The sequence below is a fragment of the Nicotiana attenuata genome, unplaced genomic scaffold (assembly GCF_001879085.1).
Source record: "Nicotiana attenuata strain UT unplaced genomic scaffold, NIATTr2, whole genome shotgun sequence".
Taxonomy (NCBI): Eukaryota; Viridiplantae; Streptophyta; class Magnoliopsida; order Solanales; family Solanaceae; genus Nicotiana; species Nicotiana attenuata.
Genome location: NW_017671506.1, coordinates 95,972 through 110,916, shown reverse-complemented (window position 1 = coordinate 110,916; position 14,945 = coordinate 95,972). Strand labels below are relative to the sequence as shown.

Genomic DNA, 14,945 nt, shown 5'->3' with positions numbered 1-14,945 from the left:
CTTTTGAATTGTACGGGCAATGAAACATCAGTTGCAGATCTTGATCCAGATGTCAAGAGTAAACAGCAACAGTATTTTTAGCAATACAAAAGAGAAGATTTTAAAAAACGACAAAACTAGTGCTGGTACAACATAATGTGCAAAAAATGACTTTTTTTATCAGTAACTAAAACTGTCCAATTTTTGTTATAAAAAAAAATGTCCAATTCAGGGATTTTGGCATTAGTTTGGACAGACCAAGATGACGACGGGAATCCAACATGGAATTTAATAAACACAGATTCAGAACCCTTAAAATGGAAGAAAACATTTCCTCTTACCCAACAAATGCGGCAGCATAGCGGAGGCCATCAAAGGCACACCTGCAGAAAGATTAAACTCAAATTATTAATGACAAAGAGGAGAATTTTACAACTGAATGTGATCTACACTTGAAACGCATAGGCAGTAGGAAGAAGTGTTTTTTCCTGATCTGACCATGATAAGGATCTTACCAGTGTCCAGTGCAGAAAAAAAGACACACAGCTAAAAGGCTCCATTTTGTCACCGGAGAAGAATATGAAATCGAACTTTCCGTACAGTCATCCTTTGCTCTTGGTTTCGATAATATCAACCTAACTATGCACCACCCTGTAAAATGAAACTCTGCTACATTAACAAAGGCGTAAAAAACTAGGATGCAGTGATACTAAAACCACCAAAAGCAAATTAAGAAGAACGAGAACATGAATTAAGAATTTGGAACAAAAAGCCAGTACGATACATGAAAAACATCTATAGAGGAACATAATTTCTGAGACCTTAGGTAGAATAGGAGTAAGCACCTTGAATTACTGCTGCTAGAGCAAATAGAGGGCCTTGTTTCCCAGATAAAATGATTATAGTTGAACTCCATGCTGATAACATGGCAGTTGCTTTAACAATTGTATCTTCCTCCCAACCTGAAGTCTTTTCTTTACCACAAAGTTGAGATATTGCTAATAACAATAATTGCAGAAGACCAATAACATAGATGATCCGAGGAATCCAATATGCTTTTATGTCCACAACCATCGTGCTCGGGCTGAATAAGTCACCATCAAAAGCCCAAGCCAGAGCTATAAGAAAAGAAGCGAATATGCTTCCAACAACAACATACTTGAATATTCCCTGACAGGAACTGTAACTGATGCTCTTGTAAAGTATATAAGCTAAAATGGTAAGAGCTAAAAAAGACAAGATATCAGCAACATAAATCCATAAGTTGGTTGCCTCGTCAATTCCTATAGTCCATGATGGAAATGACTTCAAAAATAAAGAATTGACAGCCTGCTTTGACTGTCCAAGTTCAATACCAAATCTGAGAAGAGGAACCACCAGAACAAAAAGAAAACCCTGCAGAAAAACAGCAAAAAACAGAGGGCTGCAAATGAGGTATCTTGGCATTGTTGCAAGAAGGGGAATATGCAAGAGAAGAGACAATGAATAATCAGCATGCATGTCAAACAAATTTGCACCATGGAATACCTACTTCAACAAGCATCTTCTTTTTTACTATTGCATGACGTAATTGAAGCATTCCAGCCGTGGCCAATAGAAAACTTGCCACTTTACCTTCCTCCACTGTAATAGAAGCGCAAAATAAAGGCAAACTATTAAATGGAACAAAGGAAAGGGAGTATCATTAGCTGAAAGAAATCTGCATAATGCAGCATTCAACTCAAGGATAAGAGCTTACAGATGAAACTATTTGAAAGAAAACTGAATGCGCGAATCAGGACAGCAGCATAAGCAAAAATAGCCTCAAAAGAAATTACAAACTTGCCACCGTGAGGAAGACAGAAGCTGCATAGTTTGTCCAATTTCTTGATGGTGAAAATGTGAACAAAAAGAGAGAGCACCAAGATGCAGAAACCAGTGCCCATCATTTTTAGATTGAACTCTGTCCATTTGGAACGAGCAAGCGCAGCAACACTTGATAAGAAATTAGAATAAGCTTCAACTTGCTTCTTCAATTGAGGTAACGATGTAAAACAATGTTCACTTTTACACTTCAATAGAGCTTCCTTTGTATGTAACCAAATATCATGGGCCTGAGCATAGAGGTTTGATACGTGTAACAGATCTTTGTCTGAAAATCCAATCACTGATGAAGCTGAATATACATCAATGTATCTTTTCACCTAAAACAATAAATTCACAAATAAGAGAAAAAAAGGCAGATGTAGAAACTAGAGAAACCTATATCACACACAGCATTAAAGCTTTGAAACTTATAAAGGATTATTGAATAACCCCACATCATAATGCATAGTTGTGCCTTCAAGCAACTTGCATGATTAACTCTTTTATTACATCTTTAGAAGTGGAGACAAACTTTGAAAAGCAGCTTGACCTCATTGTAGTTGCTGTTTCTCTCTTTCAATGCCTTGCTCAATGAATCTGTGTGCTTGTTCAATCCAGCACGGATCCCACAGCCGTACCCGTGTCCATGGAACCATGAGCACCCTCTCACCCTTGAGTATGAACCATTCATTTTGCACCAATAGACCCTAGACTATTCAATTTGACTAAAGAAATAGGCCTTTACCTATGGCACATGGGTAATAACATCGATTGAACCTCCTAATTCATTAAACCAAGACAGTAAGCTGTTAAAATTTCGGTCGGACGCGTTAAAGCCAATAAAGTTAAGGAAGACTTAAAAAATAAAGCAGCAACTCCTCGTACACTAAGACAACATCGAGAACTTCACTTCAGCGTGCATTCAAGCAGAATGAAGTTTTTATCTTTTATCAGGGTTCAGGTAAAACATCTTTCATTTGGCTTGAACTAATTCATGCATTGGGGAAACTTACAGTTGACAAAAGGAGCCTCCACACTAGGACACCAAATATTCCAATTACCAGGGCATCCCACCAGCCCGCCCAAACTTTTAATAAACATACTATCAAACTAAAGTCTGTCTAAAAGGTTTTTCAAACTAATTGACTGATGTTGTTGGCTGAAATTATAACGGACCAGACATTAAAGGTAGCGCAAATTGCGGAATGATTACCAGTTGTGATAAAGTTAACGTAGAGGAGGAAAGTCCCTCAACTATGGGTTCTTATGCTTACTCCTAAATGTTATAGTAATGACAGTCACGTATTAAAGCTTTGTGAGTGAACAGGACCTAATTGATAGCTGACATTGTTCTAAGGAGATGAGTGATGACCAAGGAAAGCTGTAACAAAGCCTGGAATTAAAAGCATTAAGGAAAGCTTAACAGTATTGAATTGAAAATTAAATTAAACTGTAATAAACTGATGATTGGATAATCTCCATCACCATACAGCAAGCCCTCTTTATACATAGAGAGCCGACCATTACTGGAACTAATCAACTACACAATCATGGTCTAATTTTATCTTTAGCTGTTTAGCATGGCAAGATTTAACTGATACTACTTGTTAGTTGTTCCTGTTATACGTCAACTAACCAAGTAACCATATCACTCTCACGTTAAACCGACGTCAGTTGTCCCGTATTCAAGCAATGGTAGTTACTTGAGTGGTCGTAAAATCTGTGTATAATGTGGTCAGCAACAGTAACTTCTTCAACTACTCTTGGAAGTTGATTATGTGTGGATCTAATTTCCCTCAGAATCTGGCTGAACTACTTGGATCTTATCTTTCTGATGAATTAATTCATCTGTGGTATGCTCAGACAATTATGTTAGATGAAGCCAAAACTATTCTAGCCAGGTTCCCCAAATTTTGGTATTAACACTTTGACCCCCTACAATCTTTAATGGATTGATGTACATGCTGAAGAACATTGCTCTTGACACCAAAATTGGGCCGTCTTATGCCACATGTCACCTCTTTGCTGGTTGGATTTACATTGGCTGCCTCGAGGCTTTGTTTCTTCATCATTACCCCATTTTAGCTTTTAAATTTGAACTGGGCATTCTCCTCTTAGTCTTATGTGATACGTTCGAGGAAACCCTATTTCATTCGTGAAGACCCTTCTTCCCTCCCAACTCATATGAGGCATGATGGCGTCCTCTCTGAGATCTCTATTCCATTCTCATCCACAGAAAAAACTTTCATTTTGGGACCAATAGTGAAAAACCCTTCCCGTGGGACCAAATAGTTTTGCAAGTTATTATATCTGAGGGTACTTCACTTTCCTCTAACATTTTATTAGTTGAATGAGTGGAAACAACAAGAGATTTATGATGCATCCAGCTCTTCGGTCAAGGCACTCCTTTGGACAAAGGGATGGCTTTTGGTTACTCAGTTTTGAATTTCCTTTCGAAGACCTTTTGAATCTTCTGTAGGTGACATGACCTCATCATCTGCTCGCAACTCCTTTAGTTATACTTACCGATGGGTGGACTTTTCCCAAGGTCTAGCTTGAAGTTGAGATGCACATAACAAAAAATGTCTTTCTTGATTTCAAAATCTTTAAAAAATACATGGAAATGAATTGCGTCTAATAGGACTTGAACCTATAGAAAGGTCTACCGGATCCATGTTCTATCGATTAGAAAATGAACGCTTTTCATTATTTTTTATTAATTTTTAAAATTTTAACATTCCTACTTCTTTGAAGAAAGAAACAACAAATAGAAAGAACATGATGTGAAATTGAAATTGTATATTCAATGATGTATTAATACAAATAAGCTAAATTTGATTTAATGAATAGATTTAAATTTCAGCAACCTTAAACGGGTTCATTTTTCGTATGGAAAGATAGCCTGAACTTGTGTGCACCAAAAGGAGTAGTCATTGAAGTGCGTAGAGAACTATCAGGTCTTAGGTTCAAATTCCGATGGAAAAAAAAAACTAGGTTATTCCTTCCCATTTGTTAAACTCTTGATAGACAAAGTTACCTGATACTTGTGATGATGGGAGGTAGCAGGCATCCGGCGAATTTAATTGAGGTGCGCGTAAGCTGGCACGGACACCACAAAAAAAAGGCATCCGACACACGAAACATCCCACGTTCACGCAGGGTCCGAGGAGGGATCGCACCCTAAGGGGTATGATGTAGCGAACCTACCCTAATGCATCCCTAAGTTGCTCGGACTCGGGTGCGCATGTACGATACGGGGGTGGATCTAGAGGTCGCATCCTTCATGATCTGAATTTTGAGATTCCGGGGTATGGATCCAAGTACGGGTACGGATGCGGGAGTTCGGGTAAAAAAATTCCGGGATATGGATCCAGTGCCTTGTGGTTGAAGGAAGGGAATAAAAATACAAAGTTTTTTCACAGAACTGCAAATGCACACAGGAGATACAACCACATTGAGGAACTGGTGGTAGAAGGGATATTGGCGCACAATCCTGAAGTTATCAAGAAAGAGATTGTCACTTTCTATCAAAATCTATATTCTGAAGAAGAGGAATGGAGACCACAAGGTCATTTTAGAAATTGTCCTAGGATTACTACCGAGGACAATCAAATGCTTCAAAGTCCTTTTAGTGTTCAGGAGATATGGGATAGTGTCATGTGCCGGGGATAAAGCACCTGGCCATGATGGGTATTCAATGGCCTTCTTCATACATTGCTGGGAAGTGGTGAATAAGGAAGTGGTAGCTGTTATTCAGAACTTACTTCTATTACCAGGGTATCTTTGAGAAAAGTTTTAATGCCACTTTGGTGGCTTTAATTCCTAAGAAGGTTAGAGCCAAGGAACTGAAAGACTTCAGACCTATTAGCTTGGTAGGCAGCATCTACAAAATCGTCTCCAAGAAGGTGGTGAATAAGTTGGTGGATGTTCGGCAGATGGCCTTCATTAAAGGCAGGCAGATAATGGATGCCATATTAATTGCTAATGAATGTGTGGATGTAAGGATACTAAGCAAGGAGCCTAGTATTTTATAAAAACCAGATATTGAGAAGGCCTGTGATCATTTGAATTGGACCTATACCAACTGGATATTGAGAAGGCCTATGATCATTTGAATTGGACCTTTTTGCTGGACACTTTAAGAAAGATGGGGTTTGGTGGAAGATGGGTCAATTGGATCAAATTCTACATTAGTAGAGTGAGATTCTCAATTATGATTAATGGTTCACCAGTTGGTTTCTTTTCTTCTTAGAGGAGCTTGAGACAGGGTGATCTCGTATCTCCTTTTTTATTCATCATTGCCATGGAAGGGTTGAATGACATGTTAAAGACAGCTCAAATAAACAATTGGATAAGAGGCTTAGGGCAGGTAGTCAACTAGAGATCTCCAATCTACAATATGCGGATGACACTGTTGTATTTTGTGAAGCTGATAGAGGTCACCTTCAGATGTTGAGGGTCATTTTTATCCTGTTTGAAGCCATTTTTGGCTTACGCATTAATTGGGATAAAAGTTTTGTTTATCCAGTTAAGGAGGTAATGGAGCTCCAAAACTTGGCCGGAATTCTAGGTGGTAAAATAGGCAACTTGTCAACTATGTATTTGGGAATGCCTTTGGGGACCAAAAGCAAGTCAAAAGGGATATCGAATGGGGTCTTAGAGAAATGCGAAGAAACTAGCTAATTGGAATAGCCAATACCTGTCCATGGGAGGAAGATTGGTCCTGATAAACTCAGTTCTTGACACTATGCCCACATATATGATGTCTCTATCCCCAATACCAGCAAGTGTGGTGAATAGAATAGATGCTTTGAGACGAAATTTCTTATGGGAAGGCAACAATGACAAGAAGAAAATTCACTTGGTTAGATGGACCTCACTCGCAGTTAACAAGAAGGAAGGGGGATTGGCAATCAAGAACTTGAAGATCCAGAATCAAAGTTTGTCGACGAAGTGGTTATGGAGATTTGCTTCATAAGAACAATCTTTATGGAAGGAGGTAGTAAGAGAAAAGTAAGGCATGGAAGGAAAATGGATAAGCAAGCTTGTCATAAATCCATATGGGGTCAGTTTGTGGAAATCTATTAGAAATCTGTGGCTTAAGCTCATTAACAAGTCAAACTTTAGAATTGGAAATGGTTTGAAGGTATCTTTTTGGGATGATAATTGGTTAGGTCAAGGATCACTAAAACAACTCTTTCCTGATATTTTTTTACTAAATCAACAACAGGAAGCAACAGTAGCAGAGGTTTGGACAAATCAAGGATGGACTCTGACCTTCAGAAGACTATTAAATGATTGGGAGATTAATAGAATTACAGAATTCTATAAGAATTTGGAACAATTCAAAGGGACCTCTACTGCAGAAGACAGTGTCACGTGGCAAGGGAATAGCAAAGGGAAGTTCTTAGTTAAAGCAGCATATAAGGAGTTCAAGAGCTCAAAGAATCAGATTGGCTGCTGGCCATGGAAATTGATTTGGAAGGTTAAAATTCCTTATAAAGTAGCATGCTTTACATGGTTGTGGCAAAGGAGGCAGTTCTAACTTAGGATAATTCGATCAAGAGAGGATTCCAATTGTGTTCTAGATGTTACTTATGTGGAGAGGAGGCAGAGACAATCAATCATCTCTTTTTGCACTTTTTGCACTGTAGAGTGACTTTACAATTATGGAGGATATTCATCAATTTGAGGGGAATATTATGAGTTATGCCAAGAAGAATACCTGAAGTTTTAACATGTTGGAACAGAGAAGGCAACCTATCCAGTAATAAAGAGAGATAGAAGATTGTCCCAAGCTTGCATCTGGTGGACAATATGGGAAGAAAGAAATCAAAGATGCTTTGAAGATAGATACAGTAACATTCAAAAGATGAAAATGAAATGTTTAGTTCTTTTTTACTTTTGGTGTAAAGGAGAATATTTGGAAGATCATGAATCTATTTTTGATATTTTAGAATCCTTATGAGAAGACAAAGGATTATGAGTGTCTTTTCTTATTAGGCCTCCTTGTAATTATGGGTGACTCCACATCTTTTGTGTAGTCTTTTATTTATATATACGTTACCTCTTCAAAAAAAAAACAAAAAAAAATATGTCTAAATTATAAGAGATTATGTGAAAAACTTACAAGGTATTCCGAGACGGGAAAATATTGATCAAGAGGAGAACCCGAGGAGACAAAAGAAAAAGGACTGACATAGAAATTTTTATATAGAAGGTATTTCATTTTCTTCAATTTGACCCTAGCTTTTGTTTCGACTTCAAAAATCATTATATCTGTCCCAAATTTCTTCATTGATTTTGGTCAAAATATCTAAAATCAATTGACCAATCCGGTACGGATCCAACACCCACACCTACGCCCACGTCGTGTCGACACGGGTACGGCACTGAAAGTGAAGAGTCCGAGCAACTTAGAAGCATCCCACTAGCAGGAACACCAAGATTATTATAAAAAGATAGGCTTGAATCTCTTGGATATTCCCGCTATTACTGGTCTCCAATAGATTGTCGTACTCTTCGTAAAAAAGCTCTTGAAAATTGGATTGAACGAAGCATATTTGGTTATGGTTAACTCCGCATTGAAACATTATCCATTATTTCATTCTCCTCTTCATTTCTAGTACAATAACCATATCTGCCATGTATTAGGTCGAAACTGTCTTTATATTCCATATCCCACTCAGATCCCCATCAACAATCAACAAAAAGTAAAACAAATCTCAGCAACAAGGATGAGCAAACATAGTGTTGCATTTACCCACAGAATAAAATCACAACTCTAATAAGAAAGCCTTGTACGCAAGGTCGCAGGATGGTGGTTTGATTGAAGTCATGATGCTCATGCTCAATTGACCAATCTTAAACTTGCATAAAACATGCCCTAGTCTGGTGGAAGTTCTTACAAGAACGGGAAAAACCAAATCTCGACCCTATTCATTAATTAGACTGTTGAGAATATGGGAAACAGATCATATCACAGGCTGATTGAAATGGATTTGATTGACTGTGGAATCCAAGTCAATTAGCGCTCCCTTCCCCTTGTTCTTGTTTCTTGAACACCCTATTTTTAACTAATCACTCAAGCTCGTCAAGGGAGCTTGAAACCTTGGACCTCGTTGATAAAGAGAGAGCTCCAGATCTTTGTAATTCTTTAAAACAACTGCTTGCCCTCTTTTTCATTAATATGGTCCTTTAAATAGAACTAGCTTATTATAAAAGGATAGGACGCTATAATTTAGGTCTTCTGTTATGACCAAATAACATAACAAAATCTATCAAAGGAAACCTACATCAATTGAAATGCTAACCAAGCCTAAGGAAAACTACAGCAATTTAAATACTAGAGCCCTAGAATTAGTGATCATTCCTAGTATAGACACGGCCTACAAAGGCGTCTCTAACATTACTCCCGTCCTGAAGAAAGAGCTTGTCCTCAAGCTTGAAATCTGGATAAATCTGACAAAAATTATCCACATCTTCCCAAGTAGCAACTGCAGCATCCATACCACACCAATGTACCAAGATCTCCCAATTACCACGATTGAGACGAGCCCGAAGAACAGAACAAGGAGTAAAGACATCATGTCCCTCCTCAACTGGTGACAAAGTAGACGAAGCAGGGGGTGAGTCACCCTTGAATGGCTTTAGAAGAGAGACATGAAAGATATTATGGATCTTGTTGTCAGGTGGAAATTTTAACTCATAAGCCACTGAGCCAATTCAACTCAAAACACCAAAAGGGCAATAGAACTTGGGCGACAGCTTATGCCAACGAGAACTAGCAACAGAGTGTTGCCTATAAGATGCAAACGAAGCCAAACCAAAAGTCCGAATTATATTCAATCTCACTGACTGCGATCACAATACTCTTTCATCCGCTATTGTGCCAGAAGTAATTAGTTCTTGATTTCGTGCAAGGCCTTATCTCGATCAACTAATGCATTATCAACAGCTTCCACACATGAGGAACCAGCCACATATGAGAGCAAACGGGGTGGATAGCGTCCATAGACAACTTTGAATGGAGTAGTCTAGAGCAGTGTGAAAAGAAGTATTATAACAGTACTCGGCCTAAGGAATCCAGGTCACCTATTGTTTGAGATAACCACCCACAAAACATCGCAAATACATGTCAATGGTACAGTTGACCACCTCTATTTGGTTGTCCCGCTGGGGATGATAAGCAGTAGCAAACTGAAGCTTTGCTCCACTTAAATGAAAACCACATCTCTATCACAAGTAATGCATTCTGGTAACCCATGTAAACGCACAATGTACTCAAAAAATACATGAGCTACTCGAACAGTTATATACGGTGTGCTAGTGGGAGGATAGGTGCATATTTGGAGACACGGTCCACCACTACCAACAAAACTGAATTTTCCCATGACTTAGGCGACCCGTCAATAAAATCCATGGAGATGTCAGACCAAACCTACAATGGAAGTTGAAGTGGCTGAAGTAATCCAGCAGGACTCAAATGCTCTACCTTGTTTTACATACTGGACAGATAGAAACGTAGGCAGCAATATCTATTTTCATGCCTTTTCGATATAAATCACTACACACCCGATGCAATGTCTCTTGAATACCCTCATGCGCACTGCCATAATATGCAAATACGACAGTCGAAATCAATTTTGAGGACTGCAAGAGATATATGCGATGCTTATAAAGAATTAAGCCTTCCTGCACACACCCAATTCAGCACGTTCTACATTCACATATAGCTCCTTTAAGACATCAGATGTGTTAAGCTCATCTCGAATTGCTTCTACCAATAAAACTTGCGGCTGGCTGAGAGCAAAAATAGATACATCTTCACTGGAACGTCGAGACAATGCGAGCTGCGCTATACTCAAGTTTGAAGTCAAATCCCATTAGTTTGCTAAGCCAATGTTCTTGGGGAGGGGTGGTGAGCTGCTGTTCTAGCAAGTATTTCAAGCTGTAATGATTGGTCCGATAAGAAATGAGTGCCCCCAAAGATATGGATACCAATGTTGAATGGCCTTTGCAAGCCAATCAACTCTCTCATAAGCTGCCAATTTGAAATGTCTAGCAGCTAATTGACGACTGAAAAATGCAATTGGATGGTTATTTTGCTGCAGAACTGCGCCAAGTCCTCCACAGAAGCATCACATTCTATAACAAATTCAACCTCAAGATTAGGTAGTTGTAAGACAGGAGAGCTACCAAGGCCTGTTTGAGTTTGTCAAAGGCAGCCAAAGCCCCTCATTCAATTGAAATGAGTTCCTCTTTAGCATGCTTGTTACTGGTGCCGCCAACTGGCATAACCACGAATACATTTTCTGTAATATCCTGTCAAATCCAATAATCCCCAAAGTGTTGTGAGAGTTTGTAGTTGTGGCCAATCAAGAACAGCTTGCACTTTACTGTAACTACCTCTACACCTGCAGTAGAAACAACATGGCCCAAATATGCTACTTGGGTTGACCCAAAGAAGTATTTAGAACACTTCAAACAAAGTCGGTGAGCACGCACCAAGCCGAACACTATACACATATGTCTGATGTCTGACTGTAAATCGAGATATCATCACTCTAAAGCTGGTGAGCACGCAACAAGCCGAACACTCAAATGAATCAAGTGATTGTCTCATGTCTTACTGTATCATCAAAAAACACCAAGACAAAGTGGCGCAAGTGATCATGAAATACCTTATTCATGAGTGCTTGAAATGTAGAAGAGGTGTTTGTCAACCCGAAAGGCATGACCAGAAATTCAAAGTGCTCTGGCGCGTACAAAAAGTTGTCTTCTCAACATCCAAGGGTTCATATGCACTTGATGGTATCCAGATCGTAAATCCAGTTTAGTGAAATACCTAGACCCATGTAGCTCATCACTCATCCACCACCGGTATGGGAAATTTCTCCTTTATCGTTTAGCATTCAATTCACGGTAATCAACACAAAAAATGCCAAGTTCCATCTTGTTTAGGGACCAACAAAACTGGCGAAGAAAACGGTGACTTAGTTGGTCTAATAATCCCTAGTTGTAACATCTGGTTGCATTATTTCTCAATTTCACCTTTCTGTAAACGCGGATATCTGTATGGTCGAACAACCACTGGTCCAAAACTTGGATGCAAATAAATAAGGTGATCACAGTGCCGCAGAGGTGGTATCCTATGGATTCATCGAACAAGTCAGCAAACTCAGTCAAAAGGCTCTCTAATTGACTTTGTTTTGCATCAGATTCATGGAGTAGATGGATGTGTGTTCCAGAGCATGTTTGCTGCCCCTCAAGTATAATTTGCTTCCTGTTCACAGTAAAGCTCATTGTAAGTGCAGCAAAATCCTTAGAATAGAGCCCAAAATTTGTAACCATTTTATTCCTGGCACAATATCGAACCCATCCAAAGGAATAACAAAAATTGAAAATTGTAACAGAGAGCAAATCCCTTTGCTGTAAACCTTATCTCCACTTGCAGCTGATACACTAGAGGGTCGAGGATGATCCAGAGCTCTGCTTTGGGTTGTTGTTTCACTGATAAAATTGTATGTGCTTCCTGAGTCAACAAGACTTGTCCATGCATGATTGCCGGTAATTGCATGGTTTTTGCATTTTTCTGTCCTGTAATAGCATGTAGTGAGATTTCCGATTCCTCTGCTTGTTCCTTACTTCTAGAATTCTATGAATGTCTTCCAATTCTAGCCAAAACAACTTCTTACACTGATGTGCTGCAGTATACGGTTAATCACAGTTGTAACATAGCCTTTTAGCTCTGCAATCCGCCATATGAAGGGACTTGGTGCAGAGTTTGTTGTTTTACCTAATGCTCCAAATTGTGTGTTCCCGTTGATACTAGGTAACCCTTGGTTGGTAACAGAACTTGAACCTGCTTTAATGCCTTGCCACATCCCTCTGTGAAAATTAGTAGTGCGTGATACTGATACCTGCAGCTTCTGTTCAAAAGCTCTAGCGAGATTCATGGCAGGAGCCAAATCTGGTAGTTTATGCATTTCAACATCAAGCCGAATTGAATCATCCAGCACTGCTGTAAACAAGCTAACATGTTGATCAACTCTCAGACATTTACTAGTCCTCGCCAAACGTTCTTGAAATTGGCGCTGATATTCTTCAAGGGATCACTACGCTCCGGAGGTCCGAATCGAAGGGAGCAGTAATCTTTAAATTTTGGCCAATCCACCAAGGGTTCTTCTAGTTCCAATTGATGGTACCAAATTGTGCCTCTCCCAACATGTGAAAAGCTACCGGTCCCACCTTGTCCTCCTCATCAGTGGGCTGATTCGAGAAGAACTTTCACATCTGGGCATCACTTTGTTTCCTTGCTGTGCGCCCCTATCTAGCTGTTGGTGTGTAGTTTTTAATGGTGCATTGTTGCTATTAGCATTGGTTTCCCCCTCTCTGCCTGGTGCTTTGTTCAGACTGTAAATAATTCTAGTAATTGTAAAGAAAGCTATTGAAGTTGACTGCCCAATCGATTCTCAACCTTGGAAACCCTAACTTCCATTGTTGTGTGTTTGTATTGTGACAGTGACCGGATTTCGTCGCCCATTGTGCCTCGCTCTGGTACCAAATTTTTGAGAATATGGGAAACAGATCGTCACAGGCCAATTGACTGGAAAATCTAAGTCAATTAGCATCCCCTTCCCTTTGTTCTTGTTTCTTGAACGCCCTTTTTTTAAATAATCACTCGAACTCGTCAAGGGAGCTTGAAACCTTGGACTTCGTTGATAAAGAGAGGATCAACTTACCCTCTTTTTCGTTAATACGGTCCTTTAAATAGGACTAACTTATTACAAAAGGATAGGAAGCTATAATTTAGGTCTTCTATTAGGACTAAATAACATAACTAAATCTATTAAATGGAACCTACAACAATTAAAATACTGACCACGCCTAAGGAAACCTACAACAATTAAAATACTGGAACCCTAGAATTAGCGACCACGCCTAGTATAGACACGGCCTACAAAGGCATCTGTAACATAGACCACCTTAATCTCAATTGAACTTCAGGAATAGTGGTTGATAGCAAGCAATTGCACAAAAAGAAGAAAGTAAAACTCACCTGCCATGTATTGATGCAGAGGGCATTGACGTAGTTCTGCATCCACCTTTCCAATCTTGAGAGATTTAGGCCACTTTTGGAGGTAAAGATGTCCAAGTTCCAAGTACCAGCAGCTAATGCATAAAGTTCCGGATTAACACGCCCAATGCTGAAAACAAGTCAAATGGTAAGCATCACTCAGACAACCTGGGCTTAAGCAATTTGACAGTCTGACAGTCCACTGCACTATGAATACTTGAAATGAATTTGTAGCAGTAAATGACTACTAGATCCAAAACAGCAGATGATCTTGACCTTAGACGGTGAAAAGGAGAATGGTATGATGCAATTGAGGTACCATTCAAGATTCTTAAAGATGAAAAAACTCATTATTCTGAAGCTGTTTTCCAGAAGCAGGACAAATTTTTGGAGAGAAAAATTAAGACAATAGGTGAAACTGGAATGAGATTGTCCTCACCTTTTCTTTTTAAAACTCCTACTGGTATCTCAGCACGAGGTGACCATATAAAGCAGAAGACAAGAACAAACTTATCAACTAGCGCATAGAAATTCACTAGGTGTGGAAGTTCCCAAGCAATCTTTTTAACCAAATATGGTATGCCAGAAAACATAAGAAAATAACAGACTACAAGTAGATGAATCATCCGTTGCGACGAATTCTAAGAATATAACCCGTCAAACCAAGTGCAGCTGAGAATAGTTGCACATTGAATATATACATAAATATAACTTCCAAGTTATTATCTCACATAAATATTGAGTGAGTTCTTACACTGCACCTTCCAAAAGGATAGGGAATGCCAAGCAGAGCAGTTACTGTTGCTGCAAAGTCAAGCTGTAAGCAAAGAAAGCTCAGTGCAATTTGTAAAGATAAACATAGCTCATGACTAGCGAGTTCAAACATCCAAGCACAAGTTATCTGACCTGCTCAATGGAGCTAGTGCATATCGTCCTTTTCTCCTGAAACAAAGATTATAAGTAATCAATACCCTAAGTAGATGAATGATAATACAAGTGGAATAGGTTTGAAAAGGTCGAGCTCAGAAAATGTTGCATAAGT

At 39.1% G+C, this 14,945-nt stretch overlaps 1 protein-coding gene across 4 annotated transcripts in view; it reads right to left on the bottom strand.

Annotated features, from left to right (window-relative positions):
- Nucleotides 1-14,945, bottom strand: part of LOC109208680 (GPI ethanolamine phosphate transferase 3) — a 30,705-nt gene that overhangs the window by 1,958 nt on the left and 13,802 nt on the right. For all 4 annotated transcript variants that reach the window (XM_019371817.1, XM_019371818.1, XM_019371819.1 and 1 more), the window contains 8 exons: nucleotides 14,810-14,845; nucleotides 14,665-14,720; nucleotides 13,886-14,033; nucleotides 1,718-2,162; nucleotides 1,511-1,602; nucleotides 825-1,374; nucleotides 495-630; nucleotides 321-362 (listed from right to left, as the gene is read on the bottom strand). In XM_019371817.1, the coding sequence (XP_019227362.1) occupies nucleotides 321-362; nucleotides 495-630; nucleotides 825-1,374; nucleotides 1,511-1,602; nucleotides 1,718-2,162; nucleotides 13,886-14,033; nucleotides 14,665-14,720; nucleotides 14,810-14,845 (1,505 nt within the window). The remainder of the gene's footprint in view (nucleotides 1-320; nucleotides 363-494; nucleotides 631-824; nucleotides 1,375-1,510; nucleotides 1,603-1,717; nucleotides 2,163-13,885; nucleotides 14,034-14,664; nucleotides 14,721-14,809; nucleotides 14,846-14,945) is intronic.